Below are 20131 nucleotides of genomic sequence, written 5' to 3'. Positions count from 1 at the left end.
GAAAATCACATGCCTAAAAAGTTCAATATCTGCTCTTTTATTTGATACCTTACAAAAAATGGTCATGAAGTAAAAAAATAGGTTCTCTCAAAACAATGCTTGTATTCCCATCATTTCATTAACATGTTTTCATCAGTTTCCCACAGAAGCTATCGCATGGTTAACAAAAGACTTAATGCATGGCTGATCGTCAACAAAACGGAGTGTCGAGTGAGTTTGAACGCTAGCCTGTAGAACCTCTTAATTTTATGAAATTATTGAAATTCAAGCCATATTTCAAATAACCAGAACTTTATTTCTTGACCATTTTCTGTAACTGAGGTATTAAATTAAAGAGCAGATATTGAACTTTTTAAAGATGTGGTTTTCTTTTTGAAACCCAGATACAGCCCGCCAAATGACTTTTTGGTATCCCCTCTTCAAATTGTTTTTGCTCACTCATGCGTGAATGAAAAATAATCTAATTAATTTCAAATGAAAGAGGAGATTCTAAGCTTTACAATGGTAGGTCATTTGTCTATTGTATTTGTGATTAAGTTATGATAAATCATCAATAAATCTCGGTCTCGTTTTTTGTGGGACGCACTGTACAGTGACCATATATTTACCCCACAATCCTTGACATATCTGCCATCTAATACCAGAGGCATATCTAATAATAGCAGGGCCCGCTGGGAGAACAGTTTTTGAAACTGAAGTGGCTACCCTGGGTAAATATGCCGTTATTATTATTACTATAGAGGCATCTGTAGCATAGAGGATACAAAGGAAGCAAAAAAAAATTGTCTTGACCTGAAGGAAGACGCACTGCTGGTTTCTCTTAAAGTTGCAATAGCAGAATCAGCACAGAATAAAGCAAACAAAGAAATACTAGGTCTTGACATCGAGAAAGAGAATGACAATCTTCAGAGACTTCCTTCTAGAGTGTGGTATAAGGCTCTCTAGAAAGGCGGAATCAAAGGTGGCATAATCGCTTATAAGCAAGCTGGAGTGCTTTCTACAGGAACATTAAATCAAAGGAAATGTAGCATTTTACCTTATGTACTTCCAATGACAGGACTCCTAATCCCGCTCTTAATAAACGTATACCTAAAACTAATTGACAATGTTAAGAAAACTTCCTTGAAGACAAATACCTCAAACTTTTGGTGATGATGTTCAGACAGAAGACTGCCTTACAGACAAATACTTCCAACTCTGGGTAATGATGTTAAGAAGACTTCTTTTTAGACGAATATCTCCAACTCTGGGTAATGATGTTAAGAAGACTTCCTTATAGTCACATACCTCCAACTCTGGGTAATGATGTTAAGAAGACTTCCTTATAGACGCATATCTCCAACTAAGTTTAAGTTTAATATAAGTTTATTCAAACCAATCAAGTGATGTTATACAAATATTTAGTACAAAGGTTGGTATAAAAGATAATATAACATGAATAGTTTGGGACCCCATAGAAGCAGAGCTTGTGAAAGGGGTCCCTTGATGAAATTAATATAAAAACATAAACAAAAACTAAGAAAGATATATAAAACATTATAGCAAAATATTGATAAAACAAACATCCAAACAAAACAAACATAATATAAGATATAACATTATAAAACATTGTAGCAAAAACATTGATAAAAACAAACATACCAAAAACGAGAATAATACAAATATATTTACAATGATAAAATAGAAAGTAAACAAAAGATTAATTTAAGACATCTTCCAAGCTCTCAAATAAGAATTTTTGACATGCTTTTTTTAATATTGGCAGTGTTGGACTGGATCTTATGCTTTGCGGTAATCTATTCCATTCTTTGACACAAGCTACATGTATCGGAAATGAATTCGAAGCAGTTTTTGTTCTTGCAAACAGTTGATGGATAAGATTTCTCTGACATGTATTGTAAGAATGAATGTTGGAGTTAACAACAAAAGCATCTGTCAAAAATGAACAGTTTTCAGTCAATTGTGATTTGTACATGAATATTAAGCAGTTCAAGGATACTAAATCATCAAGAGGCAGAATATTGAGCTGCAGAAATAAAGGAATGCTTGGACTTCTGTAATTCGAATATGTAACGAGTCTGATGACTTTCTTTTGAAGGATCAGTAGTTTGTTTAAAAGATTCCTGTAAGTATTCCCCCATGCAACATTACAATAAATTAAGTGAGGCACAATGATAGAATTATATAGAGTTACTAAAGTTTGTTGGGGTAAAAAGAAACGTAACTTGGATATCACGCCTACACTCCTTGAAACTTTGGTACAAACATTGCTGACGTGATTTTTCCATGATAAATCTACAACAACTCCCAGAAACCGCACATCTTGACTACGATTGATCTGATGACCTCCTATTGATAATGAATCTATATCATCAGGGATTCTCCTACCCCTTGTTCTAAATACAACATATTGTGTTTTACTAGTGTTTAATAAAAGGTTGTTAGAGCAAAACCATGTAAATATATTATGAACTTCATTATTTATTGACAAAATAAGATTATTTAAATCCTTGTGATAGGAGAGTAAGCAAGTGTCATCAGCAAAAAGTGAATATGTAAACAACTTTGATGAATTCATATATTTCATTGATATAAATTAAGAACAATAAGGGACCCAAGACTAAACCTTGGGGTACCCCAGAATTCACCATCCTAGATTGTGATTTGACTCCATTGATCAATACATACTGTAATCTATTCTTTAAAGGAGAATGAAACCTTTGAAAGAAGTTTGAGAAAAATCGGACAAAAAATGAGAAAGTTATGAACATTTGAATATTGCAATCACTAATGCTATGGAGATCCTCAAATTGGTAATGCGACAAAGATGTGTGATGTCACTTGTGAACAACTCTCCCAATACATTAGTATATATTTCACTTAAATTGCCTCTTTTATCACATCTATCATTAGATCATGTGTTCTTTCTATAGGAGGGCATGTAATACAGATTTTTAAAGAATACATCATGGATAAACTATAAAGAGTTTGTATCACCATAAGAAAAAACAAAAAGAGACATTTTGAGGGTATTTTATAGTCCATTAAAGGGAAGGTTGTTCACATGTGACATCACACATCCTTGTTGCATTGCCAATGGGAGGATCTCCATAGCATTAGTGATTGCAATATTCAAATGCTCATAACTTTCTCATTATTTGACTGATTTTCCTCAAACTTTCTTTGTTCTTATTCTTTGATTTTTCTGTTTTGACACAAGCCTACTTGTTCCAAAGATTTCATTCCCCTTTAAGGAATTTTCAAACCACTTTAAGGCTACCCCACGAATGCCATAATGCTCAAGTTTGTTTAATAAAATATCATGATCAATCGTGTCAAAAACACACCCACACAAAATTGTCCACTATCTATTGCACTGATAATAGTATTTACCAAATCCAAAACCCCCATACTTGTAGAGCAATTCTTTCGAAAGCCGAATTGTTGTGGAATCAAGATATTATTAAGTTGAAGGAATTCATTAAGTCTTTTGTACACTATTTTTTTCGAGAATTTTTGATTACTTTAGCTATTTTTAGTTCTTCTGGGACAATACCTTGAATCAAAGATTTATTAAAAATATCGCATAGAGGATTAACAATGCATTGAATACCGTTTTTAATGACTTTTGGAGAAATATCATCAGAGCCACACGCCTTTGATGGTTGTAAAGTGGAAATGTGATTAGAAATTAAATGAACAAATGTTGGTCGAAAATACAAGGATGAGGAGTGATTTTAAACTGACATAAAGTCTTTGTATGATATTTGGATAAGAGGAATTTCTTTGCTTATTTTAGAAAGCAAATCAATAAAATATAAAATATTCATATATTGTGGGTAATGATGTTAAGAAGACTTCCTTATAGACGTATATCTCCAACTCTGAGTAATGATGTTAAGAAGACTTCCTTATACACGCATATCTCCAACTCTGGGTGGTGATGTTAAGAAGACTGCCTTATAGATGCATACCTCCAACTTTGGGTAATGATGTTAAGAATACTTCCTTATAGATGCATATCTCCAACTCTGGGTAATAATGTTAAGAAGACTTCCTTATAGACACATACCTCCAACTCTGGGTAATGATGTTAAGTAGACTTCCTTATAGACGTATATCTCCAACTCTGAGTAATGATGTTAAGAAGACTTCCTTATAGACGCATATCTCCAACTCTGGGTGGTGATGTTAAGAAGACTGCCTTATAGATGCATACCTCCAACTTTGGGTAATGATGTTAAGAATACTTCCTTATAGATGCATATCTCCAACTCTGGGTAATAATGTTAAGAAGACTTCCTTATAGACACATACCTCCAACTCTGGGTAATGATGTTAAGAAGACTTCCTTATAGACTTATATCTCCAACTCTGAGTAATGATGTTAAGAAGACTTCCTTATAGACGCATATCTCCAACTCTGGGTGGTGATGTTAAGAAGACTGCCTTATAGATGTATACCTCCAACTTTGGGTAATGATGTTAAGAATACTTCCTTATAGACGCATATCTCCAACTCTGGGTAATAATGTTAAGAATACTTCCTTATAGACACATACCTCCAACTCTGGGTAATGATGTTAAGAAGACTTCCTTATAGTCGCATAACTCCAACTCTGGGTGATGATGTTAAGAATACTTCCTTATAGACGCATATCTCCAACTCTGGGTAATAATATTAAGAAGACTTCCTTATAGTCGCATTTCTCCAACTCTAGGTAATGAAGTTAAGAAGACTTCCTTATAGATACTTCCAACTGTGATTTATGATATGGAAAAAAAAAGACTTCCTCATGTACGCTTACCTCCAACTCTGGGTAATGATGTTAAGAAGACTTCCTTATAGACAAATACTTCCAACTCTGGGCAATGATGTTAAGAAGACTTCCTTATAGATGCATATCTCCAACTCCGGGTAATGAAGTTAAGAAGACTTAATTTCAAACAAAATGATGAAACAATTCAAAATTACAGGTCATACTTAACATATGAAAATGAAAATGAGGGACTTTTTGAAAAGCAAAGCTTATATTGGCAAGCCACTCTAGAAAATAAATAGGTATTTTAACCATAGGTAGTTAAAAGTAGGGTAAGGTAAATATGATGGATTTTGATAACAAAGAGAGAGAGAATAAGACTTCCATATAGTCACATACCTCCAACTCTGGGTTATAATGTTAATAAAACCACCTTTTCGACAAATACTTCAAACTGTGGTTCAAGATGTGAAGAAGACTTCCTCATAGACGTATTCCTCCAAATCTGGTTGATGATCTTAAGAAGGCTTCCTTATAGTCAAAATCTCTTCTCACAAAAAAGCAATAAATTACGTTTTTTCTTCTGACTATGTAAGCAATGATAAAGGGTCTCCATTATGTGTTAATATGTGACATGAGAATTCTTTTTGAAATTCCCTTTTTACAACGCGAACAATGATCAGGCCTTTTCTCCATCATACGTTCCTATATGACATGCAAGATTGCCTTTTCTAGAGAATTACTTTTTACACTCGGAGCAAATATAAGGTTTTTCTCCAGATGTGTTCTTATATGACAGGTAAGATTGCTCTATGTAGAAAATCCCTTCACACAATGAAAGCAAATATACGGTTCTCCTGTGTTTGTTCTTATATGAAGGGCAAGATTGCTCTTTGTATGATATCTCTCTTTACAATGAGAGCAAATATATGGTCTTTCTCCTGTGTGTGTTCTTTCATGATGGGTAAGAGTTTCTTTTATTTTTAGAAAATCTCTTTTTATACGTACAATAAGGGCAAATATAAGGTTTTTCTCCAGAGAAATTCCCTTTTTACAATGGGAGCATATGAATGGTTTTATCCTGTGTGTGTTTTTATATGATGTGCAAGACTAGTCTTTGTAGGAAATCCCTTCTCGCAATAGAAGCAAATGTAAGGTTTTACTCCAGTATGTGTTCTTATGTTTGGTAAGATTGGCCTTGCCAAATAATCTCATCACAATGAGAGCATATGAAAGGTTTTTGTCCTGTGTGTTTTCTTATATGACGTGTTAGATAGACCTTTTGGGCACATCCCCCGTTACATTGTGAGCAAATATAAGGTTTTTCTACAGTATGTATTCTTATAGACAAGTAAGATCACCCTTTAAATAAAACCCTGTTTAATAATGAGAGGAAATATATGATTTTTCTCAAGTATGTGTTTTTAAATGTTTTGTAAGAAATTTCTTGTGAGAAAATCTCTTCTCACAATGAGAGCAAATATAAGGCTTTTCCCCTGTATGTGTTCTTACATGACCGATAAGATTTTTCCTTTGGGGAAAACTTTTCTCACAATGTGAGCAATGATAAGGTTTTTCTCCTGTGTGTGTTCTTATATGCCTTTTAAGATTGCCCCTGTCAGAAAATTTCTTCTCACAATGTGAGCAATGAAAAGGTTTTTCTCCTGTGTGTTTTCTTACATGAGATGTAAGATGGCGTTTTGTAGAAAATCTCTTCTCACAGTGTGAGCAATGATAGGGTTTTTCTCCTTTATGGTTTCTTAATACATGATTGGTGAGATCTTTCTTAAAGGAAAATCCCTTGTCACAGTGTGAGCAATAATATAAGTTTTCCCCTGTGTGTGTTCTTACATGAGTTGTAAGATGGCGTTTTTTTGAAAATCTCTTCTCACAATGTGAGCAATGATAAGGTTTTTCTCCTGTGTGTGTTCTTATATGAGATGTAAGATTGCTCTTGTCAGAAAATGTTTTCTCACAATGTGAGCAATGATAAGGTTTTTCTCCTGTGTGTGTTCTTATATGGATTGCAAGATTGTGCTTTTTAGGAAATCCCTTCTCACAATATGGGCAACGATAAGGTTTTTCTCCTGTCTGTGTTGTTATATGAGATGTAAAATGGCTCTTGGTAGAAAATTTCTTGTCACAATGTGAGCAATGATAAGGTTTTTCTACTTTATGTGTTCTTATATGAGTTTTAAGACTGCTTGTGTCAGAAAAATTTTTCTCACAATGTGAGCAATGATAAGGTTTTTGTCCTGTGTGTGTTCTTATATGGATTGTAAGACTGCCCTTTGTAGGAAATCTCTTCTCACAATGTGAGCAATGATAAGGTTTTTCTCCTGTGTGTGTTCTTATATGGACTGTAAGATTGCCCTTTGTAGGAAATCTCTTCTCACAATGAGAGCAAATATAAGGCTTTTCCCCTGTATGTGTTCTTACATGACCGATAAGATTTTTCCTTTGGGGAAAACTTTTCTCACAATGTGAGCAATGATAAGGTTTTTCTCCTGTGTGTGTTCTTATATGCCTTTTAAGATTGCCCCTGTCAGAAAATTTCTTCTCACAATGTGAGCAATGAAAAGGTTTTTCTCCTGTGTGTGTTCTTACATGAGATGTAAGATGGCGTTTTGTAGAAAATCTCTTCTCACAGTGTGAGCAATGATAGGGTTTTTCTCCTTTATGGTTTCTTACATGATTGGTGAGATCTTTCTTAAAGGAAAATCCCTTGTCACAGTGTGAGCAATTATATATGTTTTCCCCTGTGTGTGTTCTTACATGAGTTGTAAGATGGCGTTTTTTTGAAAATCTCTTCTCACAATGTGAGCAATGATAAGGTTTTTCTCCTGTGTGTGTTCTTATATGAGATGTAAGATTGCTCTTGTCAGAAAATGTTTTCTCACAATGTGAGCAACGATAAGGTTTTTCTCCTGTGTGTGTTCTTATATGGATTGCAAGATTGTGCTTTTTAGGAAATCCCTTCTCACAATATGGGCAATGATAAGGTTTTTCTCCTGAGTGTGTTCTTACATGATTGGTATGATCCTTCTTATAAGCAAATCGCTCCTCACAATAAGAGCACACATAAGGTTTATGTGTTCTTTTATGCCTGTTAAAAAGGCACTTGTCAGAAAATCTCTTCTCACAATGTGAGCAATGATAAGGTTTTTCTCCTGTCTGTGTTGTTATATGAGTTGTAAAATGGCTCTTGGTAGAAAATTTCTTGTCACAATGTGAGCAATGATAAGGTTTTTCTACTTTATGTGTTCTTATATGAGTTTTAAGACTGCTTGTGTCAGAAAATTTTTTCTCACAATGTGAGCAATGATAAGGTTTTTGTCCTGTGTGTGTTCTTTTATGGATTGTAAGACTGCCCTTTGTAGGAAATCTCTTCTCACAATGTGAGCAATGATAAGGTTTTTCTCCTGTGTGTGTTCTTAGATGGACTGTAAGATTGCCCTTTGTAGGAAATCTCTTCTCACAATGTGAGCAATGATAAGGTTTTTCTCCTGTGTGTGTTCTTATATGGCTTATAAGATTGCCTTTTTTAGGAAATCTCTTCTCACAATATGAGCAATGATATGGTTTTTCTCCTGTATGTGTTCTTATATGGGTTATAAGATCGCAGTTGTTAGAAAATCCCTTTCCACAATTAGAGCAATGATAAAACTTTTCTCTAGTGTGTGTGCTCACATGGGTCATAAGAAGATCCTGGCATTCAAAATTCTTATCACATTGGGGGCACTTAAAGCATATCTCTCCTAACTCTGTTCTATGCTGGTTAGCTAACTCATCTTCTCCAGTGTGTGTTTTATGATGAATCATAAAAGAGTTCTCATCTGTAAACGTCTTACTGCATTGTAAACACTGATATGACTTCTCTACGCTGTATTCTCTCATGTGTGATTGTATCCTGTCCTCTCCACTCTTATACTTTTCATCTGGAGTAAAAAGGGGGGAAAATATTCATGTTTTAAAGAGCAAAGTCTGAAATTTTTTAACTAAATGATTGAAATGAAAATTCCTATTTCATTCTGTTGATAACAAAAAAAATTTCATCATCTCTTCTGATTGCCCTAATGAATTGGTAGAGTATCGGACACAGCTCTTAATTTCATATTAAAGCTTGGGTAAAGTAACGTAAATTAGACTCGAGTATTATCTAACATTCTAACATTACAAAAGCTTTAACAGTCACTGAATGCATTTTTACCCATTAGACTATAAAAATTGCATTTTTTAGGCTGTTATGATTTTAACTGAATCTAGCACCCTTTCTCAGTAATGTTTTTATTTTCATTTCAAATAGCCATTTAAAAACTTTCTTTACATATTTAGTAAATTGGATATTAGAAAGCTGCTAAACAAAGATTATATCCTGAAATTTTCAGCCCATTACATGTTTGACAAGGAGTTATATTCACACACATAGACAAAACAATAAGTGGGGTGCCTCTGGCAGTCTCACCTGCATTGGGCGATTCAATATAGGAGCAGTGCTGACTTTGAAAACTACTATATAATTATTCACAAAAAACACCATTCATATGATACAATACTACGTTCATTGACCCTAAATAATATTTGACCTTGATCATGTGACCTAAGACTTGTCAGTGATACTTGATTACTCCTATGTCCACATTTCATAAACTATTTAGTATTATATCCATAAACTTTGAAAGTTAAAACAGCAATTTAATAGTTACCTCCAACATAGCCAAAGTTAATGGACCTTCAATGACCTTTGACTTGGGTCATGTGACCTGAAACTTGCACGAGATGTTCAGTGATACTTGATTACTCTTATGAACAAGGTTTAGGAACTAGATCCATACACTTTCAGAGTTATGATGGTTATTCAACAAATACTCCCACATGGCCAAAGTTCATTGACCTTAAATGACCTTGGCCATGTGACCAGAAACTCGCACAGGATGTTCAGTGATACTTGATTACACTTATGTCCAAGTTTAATGAATTAGAACAATACACTTTCAGAGTTATGATGGTAATTCAACAAATATCCCCAGCATGGTCAAAGTTCATTGACCTTAAATGACCTTTTACATTCATACATTCATCATGTGACCTAATACTCGCACAGGATGTTCAGTGGTACTTGACTACTCTCATGTCAAAGTTTTATGAATCAGATCGATAAACTTTTAAAGTTGATGGTAATTAACAAATACCCCCAACTTGGTCAAAGTTCATTGACCCTAAATGACATTTGACCTTGTTCATGTGACGTTGATAAAGCTAGCTCTAGAACACAAATAGAACAGTTTATCTTACCTTGTAAATATGTAGTACATTGGTCTTGACCTGTATCAGGGTTGGTCATGTCTTCATCTACTTCCTGTTTAATCATGAAGGTTAAACCTAGTATGAACAGATAAATAGTATGGAAACAATTAAGATTTATACCAGCCAATCATGCTTAACACTTAATCGTTGATCCAAGAGCTTCCGGAGACCCTCATTTTAAGACCAAGATTTAGTTCCAGAGCCCCCTATTTTTGAGTTTGCGCGGCACATAGGTATCATGTTATAATTTGAGTACCCGTCCCCGGCATACATGAAGCAGTATATGATCTTGTATGGTACATTAGTCTTGACCTGTATCAGGGTTGGTCATGTCTTCATCTACTTCCTGTTTGATGGTAATGGTTTGACCTAGTATGAACAGATAAATAGTAAGCAGTCAACCATGCTTCGTCCATTAATTGAGCAAGCTATTGAACATACATGAAGTAGTGTGTCTTACCATGGAGCTACTACAGAATAGCTCCATGGTCTTACCTTGTATAGTACATTTGTCTTGACCTGTATCAGGGTTGATCATGTCTTCAACTACTTCCTGTTTGAGGGTAATGGTTTCACCTAGTATGAACAAATACATAGTTATGAAATAATTAAGATTCATAAAAATAGCCATGCTTAACCCTTCAAAACATTGATTAAGCTAGCTCTAGAACACAAATTGAACAGTTTATCTTACCTTGTAAATATGTAGTACATTGGTCTTGACCTGTATCAGGGTTCGTAATGTCTTCATCTACTTCCTGTTTAATCATGAAGGTTAAACCTAGTATGAACAGATAAATGGTATGGAAACAATTAAGATTTATACCAGCCAACCATGCTTAACCCTTTAAACAATGATTATTAAGCTAGCTCTAGAACACAAAGAGAACAGTTTATCTTACCTTGTATAGTACATTGGTCTTGACTTGTATCAAGGTTGGTCATGTCGTCATCTACTTCCTGTTTGACGGTAATGGTTTGACCTAGAATGAACAAATTAATAAAAAGAAAATAATTAAGATTTATTTTATACCAGCCTTACAACCATGCTTAACCCTTTATACATCAATTATCAAGCTAGCACTAGAACACACACGAAGTAGTGTATCTTACCTTGTAGAGTACATTGGTCTTGACCTGTATCAGGGTTGGTCATGTCTTCAACTACTTCCTGTTTGAGGGTAATGGTTTGACCTAGTATGAACAGATAGTTAGGAAATAATTAAGATTTACACGAGTCAACCATGCTTAACCCTTTAAACATCAATTATTAAGCTAGCTCTTGAACATACATGAAGTAGTGTGTCCTTGTTTAATGTACATTGGTCTTGACCTGTATCAGGGTTGGTCGTGTCTTGACCTACTTCCTGTTTGAGGGTAATGGTTTGACCTAGTATGAATAGGGATAAACAGTAATCAAATAATTAGCATTTATATAAAAGTCAACCATGCTTAACCCTTTGAATATCAATTATTAAGCTAGCTCTAGAACACACAAGAAGCAGTGTATCTTACCTTGTATAGTATATTGGTCTTGACCTGTATCAGGGTTGGTCATGTCTTCATCTACTTCCTGTTTGAGGGTAATGGTTTGACCTAGTATGAACAAATGAATAGTTAGGAAATAATTAAGATTTATACCAGTCAACCATGCTTAACCCTTTGAATATCTATTATTAAGCTAGCTCTAGAACATACATAACCCAGTATATCTTACCTTGTAAAGTACATTTGTCTTGACCTGTATCTGGGTTGGTCCTGTCTTCATCTACTTCCTGTTTGATGGGAATGATTTGACCTAGGATGAACAGATAGGCAGATGCAGAAATCACATAATTAAAAAAGAGAATTATGCCAGTTTTGGTTACAATTTCAAAATGAGTCCGAAAAAAATCCAATACAATGACCACCCAAGATGATAGCCCTGCAAAATTTTATGACTTTTTTTGAAGTCTCGCGCAAATTTTGAGACCAAATTCGCGACATACGGGTATTCGTCGTGATGCCATGTGACTTTTTACAAGACAATGTCATGCCAAAAATGGCTTATTTTTATACTTTGTGTGTAAAGTATAATGGAGATTAAATTCAGAAAAGGGTGATTATTTTGGGTACTAATTGGTCTGCTTAATTAATTTAGGGTTCCGTTTAGTTGTTAAATGGTCTGTAATAATTTCCATTGAAAAAAAAACAATAAAAAACAAAGAAATAGATAAGAAATTCTAAAAACAAAGAAATACATTAGGAAAAAATTTGCTTTTGCAATTTTTCTTTGTGGAAACCTTAAAATTAGATTACAAAGATGACATCTGGAGAAAAAAAAAATTGAAGTGACATTGGATGTTAAATATGCATATAATGTTTTTCACAAATACATCTTCATGTTTTATTCATAATAAATAAAAGATAATTATTTTCAGAATTTTCAGAATACTGGCTTGTAGTTTATGTGGTAAAGAATGTGCGTTCCAAATTTCAGTGCGATCGTGCGAACGGCGGACGAGATTAGAAGGGGGGGCCATCATGCTGTGTTGACAATTATCATAAACCAATCCCTGTCGACGGGCTATTTTCCTGATAATTTTAAGAAAGTTTCAGTTCCACCCTTGTTAAAGGAAACACATTTACTGTAGATCCAGAAGTTTTGAGTAACTATCGTCCTGTTTTGTAGGTTATCTTTTGTATCTAAGCTCATCGAAAGAGTGGTAGTCAGTCAAACTAAGAAATTGAAATTGAAAAGGTTTTATTGAAATTATTGCACTTTGCAGCCAAAAGGCTGAATTGCGTACAATTTACAGGCATATATACATAGAGTGTACAGATTTAAAAACATCAAGCTTGAAATGATGACGAAAATATAATGCAACTTAATATATTATGTATACTAAAAGGAAAAGATGAAGTAATAAAAAAATACAAACACATGTGGTGGTGGAAGGATACTTATTGATAAACGTCTTAGTTCAAACAATAAAAAACTTAGTTTTAAGCAGGAACAAAAACGAAAGACAGGAGGGTGTCTGGGGACGAGCGAGCAGTCAAGTCCAATGCACAGCTCCAGCCAAGGATTGCTAATCCCACAACTCCATTCAACCTGAGCAATGGAATTGGTTATTCGAATCCATCGCTCAGGTGGAACTTTGTAGGGTCAGCTAACTTCACCGGAGCTATGCATTAATAGGGCCGACAAACAATCACTTTCAAAACAAAACGCACTCACATTCATACCACGCTCCTCTTTCATCCAACAACCATAAAGACACTAAGTCAAACAAAGAAATAACTTGATGAGAATAATTTGTTTATAGGGATGCTCAGGGCTGAAGATATTTATATCTCAATAGAGTAAAATTCAGAGCAAAATGCTGAAAACTTGATCAAAATCGGATAACAAACATCAAAGTTATTGAATTCTAAAGATTTTATTATTCCGGTGAAACAGTTCTAGGCATGTCTTCATTAATATTCATTAGGTGGGCTGATGTTATATCCCCACTTCTCCTTTTGTATTTTATTATAGGAAATTAGTTTAATTCAAAATTTTGTTACCAAGAACTTAAACAATGGGATTGATAACTGATTATTTGCATTAGTTATTTATTGTTGCAACTTATTTCTAAATAATGGAGACACATCATTAACCCATTTATGAAAAAATGAAACAAGTATGATTTCGTGTAATAACATAATCAATAAAACAATAATTTTTAATATTAAAAAAAACAGTTTCAAAGTTTATGTCATGTTTTAATCCATGCTGATTCTTTTTTGGCAAAATAGCGTGGCTGAAAGTCAAGATTCTGATGAGGGCACTCGAAGAACGCCGACCCCCATATGGCCATATAAACTACAAAAATAGCCAGGACTTGTAAAGGTCAACCCATTGATTGATCAAGCTAATCTTATATCCAACAAGTGAAACGCCTCTGGCAGTCTCGCCTGCATTACGCAATTCGATATAGCAGCAGTGCTGCCTTTGAAAACAGCTAATGAACAATCATTCACAGAAAAAAACATGAATAAGATAATAAAATATTATGTCCATTGACCCAAAATGACCTTTAACCATGATCATGTGACCTAAGACATGTACAAAACAATCATTCATACTTTCCCTTATGTCGATGTTTCATGAGCGAGATCCATAAACTTTCTAAGTTATGCCAATTCAACACATACTCCCAACATGGACAGAGTTCATTGACCTTTAAATAACCTTTGATCTTGGCCATGTTCCTGAAACGTGCACAGGGTATTCAGGGATACATTGCTGCTCTTATGTCCAAGTTTCATGAACTAGATCCATAAACTAATAAAGTTATGACAATTTCACAAATACCCCTAACATTACCAAAGTTTGTTGACCCTAAATGATCTTTGACCTTGGTCATGCCACCTGAAACTCGCACAGGATTTTCAAGGATACTTGATTGCTCTTATGTCCAAGTTTCATGAACTAGATCCATAAAATTTTTGAGTTATGATGACAATTCCTCATATACCCCCAACATGGCCAAAGTTTGTTGACCGTAAGTTATCTTTGACCTTGGTAATGTGACCTGAAACTTTCACATGATATTCAGGGATACATGGTTGCTCTTATGTGCAAGTTTCATGGACTAGATCCATAAACTTTTAAAGTTGTGACAATCCTCAAATAACTCCAACATGGCCAAAGTTTGTTGACCCTAAAGTGACACTTTACCTTAATTATGTGACCTGAACCTCAGTCAGGATCTTCAGTGATTACCCCTATGTCTAAGTTTCATGAACTAGGTCCATATACTTTCCAAGTTATGACATTTCAAAAATTTCACCTTGGTTAAGATTTCAATATTGATTCCCCCAACATGGTTTAAGTTCATTGACCCTTACATTCGACTTTGGTCATGTGACCTGAAACTCAGGCATAATGTTCAGTTATACTTGATTACCCTTACGTCTACGTTTCATGAACTAGGTCCATATACTTTCTAAGTTATGATGACATTTCAAAAACTTAACTTTGGTTAAGATTTCAATTTTGACGATGCCGCCGTCGCCATTGGAAAAGTAGTGCCTATAGTTTCGCTCTGCTATGCAGGCAAGACAAAAATGAAATAGTTTATAAAAGTGTATCTTACTCTGTATAGTATAATAGTCTTGATCTGCATCAGGGTTCATTATGTCTTCATCTATTATTGGTTTGATGATGGTTTGACCTAGTATGAAGAAAGAATAAAAGTACAAATTATCACCATTTAGAGAAAAACCTTGTCCATCTATAAATCTATAAAAAAGAACACATTGCAAGATATATTTTATGATTTTTTAAATCTATTTATGCTGACATTTAGGATGACGTAAATGTACATTTTGCAAAATTCATATTCTTGTCTGAAAAAAAAATAATTGCCGACTTAACAGACTGAAGAGATTGCTTTGACTCATAGCAGGTAAAATTATGCAGTATCTCCTGTATTTTATACTCTGTACATAAAATACAAAAATTTTGTGAAAATGGAACTAAGCAATTCTCCTGGCAATGCTCTTGTAATGGTTTTTACTGTACAAAATTTTAAGAGGTCAAGCAAATAAAGGGTCATCACTCAAATCATTCCCTATCCCCCCCCCCCCTTTCTGGGACCAATTGAAAACAAAAATTATTTTGTGTTTTTAAAAAGGAGAACAAAAATCACATTCTTCCCCTCCTTGATCAAGCACTGGGGTGGGGATGCATCCCATGCACCCCCCCCCCCCTTCCCCTTCTCTCACCAGCAAGCCTCCTCCCTACAACAGACCACTGGCCATAGTAATATGTATTTCTACGTATGTATTCAACACAATGAAATACTTTTAAAGATTTCCATACCTTGATTTTGTTCATATGATGACTGATTACCATCTTCTCCTTCTGTGCCCAAGAGATACTCCCATCCGTCAGTTCCTTGCTTTATATTCATGCTACCTGTATCTCCATACAAGTTTGATAATAAACATTTTGGTTAATATGTGTTTGATAAAGAAATTAATCAATCAATGGTAAGGCAACAAGAGTCTACTAAAAACACAGTGTGTATCTGTCTGTGGCTTCGTGAAAAACACATCTTGTTTAGATTATCCCCCGCTTACCAGGATATCCACGGGGGATCTGTTTGTGGCTGTGTGATTGTTTTGATGTCAACTTCCTGTAGCTTCTTTGTGATTGAGTCAATCACTTAAAAATGCCCATGAAGAAAATGTGTATCAAACTGGGAAGTTTGTTTTACCCTAGCTCATTTTCATTGGTCTTTCTTTTGCTATTTTGAGTCTATTCTTCAAAACAATGGACTCATGAATATAAAAATAGCATGCTGAACCATGGCAACGGGCGTCAATCTGGTGCACTGTGACATAGGTTCATCCGTACTTAAGTGTAATTTAAACAGAAAATCTGCATAGACAACAACCTATGGTTTTAAAACCACCTTTGTGATTTTTTGGCCATAGCGTTTCGAAAGAAACACTTTTAGGGCTATAATGTACTAACCTATACATGAGTTTGTGCATATGTTGATGTGAAACTCGATATTTTGGGGCCAAAAGAGAAGTGACAATTTCTCCTGTGATCGCTTTCAAATGACCAAGTTACAACACATTTTAGCACATATAGCCTTTAGAAGGCATTTCAGAGATGTAAAGTGTGAATTTTACTTAGAATCTCATTCTATGGAAGTTTTCTGAGGAGTGAGATTTTGTATCGAAGCTCCCTGGAGACACTGCATAGGCTGCCTGGCTTGTATAGCTACATGTAGCTAGCCTTGCCAGCTGCTTTATGGCTTGATGATGTCCTAGGTTCAGCCAGAAATTTCTTAGTTTGCTACTGTATCCTGGCAACGTTGTGTGTTTCTTTGTAGATCAAAGGAAAAAGGCAAAAAAAAACGAACTGGCTCACAATTTGCATCACAGAAAATTCACATAAAAACGTGGTAAAATCAGGAGAAAAATTAGCACCTTAAAAGCATTACATGATTCTATATAGCAGCAGTGTTGACATTGAAAATTAATATATACAGTGCGTATCAAAAAAAAAGTTTACACTTAAATAATCCTATAAAATGACATATTTGTAATATCCAGAAGCTTTTTCCATATAAATACATCAATTGGTAGAGATCTCTTTAAGCGAATGACAATATATAGTTATCAAAAAACCTTTCCGCTTGAGTGGGCACCACTTACTTTTAGAAAAGCTCGTGAAAAACGATTTACGCAAAGCTTGGAAATAGTTAGATAAAATCATAAAAGTAGACGTTAATTATGACGAGCACATAGACTTTAGCTACAGAAGAAGATTGATTTGAAGATATCTTTTACCTTTTAACTAATTGTTTCCTTGCCAAAAACAAAAAGCTCAAGGTTGTGCTTACTTAGGGTTAAAATGTTAATTTGAGAGGCAAAATTGTTCAAAAATGTTAATACTGTAGATCTGTTTTATTTCAATTGGCTGAAAACGCAAAAGAAAAATTTATGATAAATGTACCACACGGTTCTTTTTCAATTCCCAGGACTTTTCAAAGTGAAAAGTTTATACTGATACGCATTGTAGAATAATTAATCACAAAAAACACTATTCATAAGATACTAAAATACTACGTAATTAACGTAGTATTTTATTATCCTATGAATAGTGTTTTTGACATCTGATCTTGATCATGTGACCTAAGACTTGTGCAAGATGATCAGTGATACTTGATTACACTTATGTCAACATTTCATGAACTAGATCGATAAACTTTTAGTTATTTGGCAATTCAACAAATACCCCCAACGACCAACATGGCCAAAGTTCATTGACTTTAAATGACCCTTGTCCTTGATCATGTGACCTAAAAATCATGCAGGATCTTCACTGATACTTGATTACTCTTATGTCCAAGTTTCATGAAATAGATCTATAGTTATTGCAGGCCTGCTTATTGTCTTTTGAAGTTATGACATTTCATAAACTTAACCTTTAATTGTTAACATTTCATTTTGATTCCCCCAACATATTCAAAGCTCATTGACCTTAAATGACCTTTGACCAGGTCATGTGACCTGAAACATGCACAGGACGTTCAGTAATACTTGACTACTGTACTCTTATATCCAAGTTTCATGAACAAGATCCACAAACTTTCAAAGTTATGATGGCAATTTAACATGGCCAAAGTTCATTGACCCTAAATGACCTTTGACCTTAGTCATGTGACCAAAAACTCGGGCAGGATGTTCAGTCATACTTGGTTATATATGTTCAAGTTTCATGAACTAGGTTCATATACAAGGTATGATGGTATTTCAAAAACTTAACCTTGGGTTAAGATTTTGATGTTGATTCCCCAAACATGGTCCAAGTTCATTGACCCTAAATGACCTTTGAACTTGGTCATGTGATTTGAAACTCAGGCAGGATGTCCATGTCCAAGTTTCATGAACTAACAGTTATAGGTCCATATACTTTCTAAGTTATGAAGACATTTCAAAATCTTAACCTTATTTAAGATTTCAATGTTGATGACGCTCCCGGGGGGGGGGGGGGGGGTACTCGACCAAAAAATTGGGAGGTGTGTGCCGCGGGCGAGACAAAAACCGGGGGCCTTGGAGCGGACTTATTGTAAAAAGGAGGGTCCTCGGAACGGGCTTCGGAGCTACAAATGTTTGTGAAAACGGGGGTCCTTGGAACGGGTCGCTTGCGTGTGAATCCATATGGAACGGGCCATGGGCATACGTGTATGCAGCTAGCCCAGCAACACGGGCGTCGGTGCGCTCGCGCAGAGGCGATGGTCAGACAGCGCTCAGCGGCCGCTTTTCACCAAAATTTGCAGCTCATTGTGGCAGATCAATGCGACCGAAACGGCGTAACGGAAAATATGCGAAGCTTTGTCGCAGATTTCTTTCTTCTTTTCTCTCGATAAGAAGAAAATGCTATGCTTCAGAGCGGCTTTCTTAGTTCTTTTTCTTAATAAGATGAAAATGCTATGCCCTGGAACGGAAATTTGAGTGTAAAAATGGGGGTCCCCTCCGTGGCACATACCCACTATGCATTATATACTGAGTGCCCCCCCCCCCCCCCCCCCCGGGATGACGCTGCCTAGCTAGCGGCGCCTGTATAGTCGCTCTGCTATGCAGCCAATGAAGGCGAGATAAAAACAACTAAATGACCAAGAAAATGAGAGAGTGATCCGGTAAAACAGACCCCATGTCTTGATTACAAATTGTTCTTTGGTTAGCTGCAATGATAGCAGATCTGATCGGAACTGAAGAAAACTTGAAGATATAATTTTCCTCTGAGACAAAAGTATGAAATCTGAGTGACTGTATATTCTGGTAATATTTAACAAAGCACATGTTAACTTGATTATCAGTTAACAAAGTTACTCAACTCAACTTCTCAAGTATGTATCATCTGATTGTAGTCAATGTGGACATGATGGATATATAAAATAAAATTATAATATTGAATAGATCTATTTCATCGAGACCTATATCTAACGTTAGATAATATAATCATAATTCAACTTTCAAGTCGATCTCAAGAAATGTGATTTCACTTTTTCAGCATGATTAAGTTTATCAATTTATATTCTCATCTTAGAGTTAGACTTATCTAGGTTCATATGGACTTTGATATTACCGGTACTAGTTACAGGATGCTTTTTATTAGGAATGCCTTTAGGCATGCCTAATAATGTACATGCTGTGAACAACACCCGGGGCCGGGGAACAACATCATCAATGGCACTGCCACTGTGCCAGAGCCACTGCCACACCGGGCAGCATCACTGACCCAAGGTCGATCTCCGCCGACTCGATCCGGCCTTCGCGGGCCAGAGTTCCCTAACTGGTTACACGAGTTTATCGGTGTCCCCGATCGCCTACGCCTAGACTTTAAAAGTTAGTTATAATAGTAGGCCTACCATTACCGGTAGTGAAATCTTGCACCTTATGCTGTTGCAATGACATGCCTCCAATCCATTACTGACCACTTGACTTGGCTCTATCCTAGATGGATATATTTAAAGCATCGTGGAGTGAGCCGCTTCGGATGGTGGTAGTAATAT

The 20131-nt window shown here is 35.3% G+C and overlaps 1 protein-coding gene across 10 annotated transcripts; it reads right to left on the bottom strand.

The window, feature by feature from the left end:
- Positions 1-3218: 3218 nt before the first annotated feature.
- Positions 3219-20127, bottom strand: LOC129273016 (zinc finger protein 271-like). 10 transcript variants are annotated; one of them, XM_064108005.1, is made up of 11 exons: positions 20054-20127; positions 15919-16020; positions 15191-15268; positions 11785-11865; positions 11583-11663; positions 11181-11261; positions 10970-11050; positions 10762-10848; positions 10563-10643; positions 10056-10142; positions 3219-8698 (listed from the first exon to the last, which is right to left on the bottom strand). In XM_064108005.1, the coding sequence occupies exons 2-11, from the start codon at positions 16007-16009 to the stop codon at positions 6171-6173; spliced, it is 3276 nt and encodes a 1091-aa protein (XP_063964075.1). In that variant the 5' UTR covers positions 16010-16020; positions 20054-20127; the 3' UTR covers positions 3219-6170. The 10 variants fall into 10 exon arrangements, with proteins under 10 accessions (XP_063964075.1, XP_063964072.1, XP_063964073.1 ...); XM_064108002.1 differs by having other exon boundaries at positions 19988-20119; XM_064108003.1 differs by having other exon boundaries at positions 15919-16014; positions 19994-20119.
- Between the last annotated feature and the right edge of the window lie 4 nt (positions 20128-20131).

This window comes from Lytechinus pictus, chromosome 12 (assembly GCF_037042905.1).
Source record: "Lytechinus pictus isolate F3 Inbred chromosome 12, Lp3.0, whole genome shotgun sequence".
Classification (NCBI taxonomy): Eukaryota; Metazoa; Echinodermata; class Echinoidea; order Temnopleuroida; family Toxopneustidae; genus Lytechinus; species Lytechinus pictus.
Note: the sequence above shows the minus strand (reverse complement) of the source record. Positions and strands in the feature narration are given on the sequence as shown.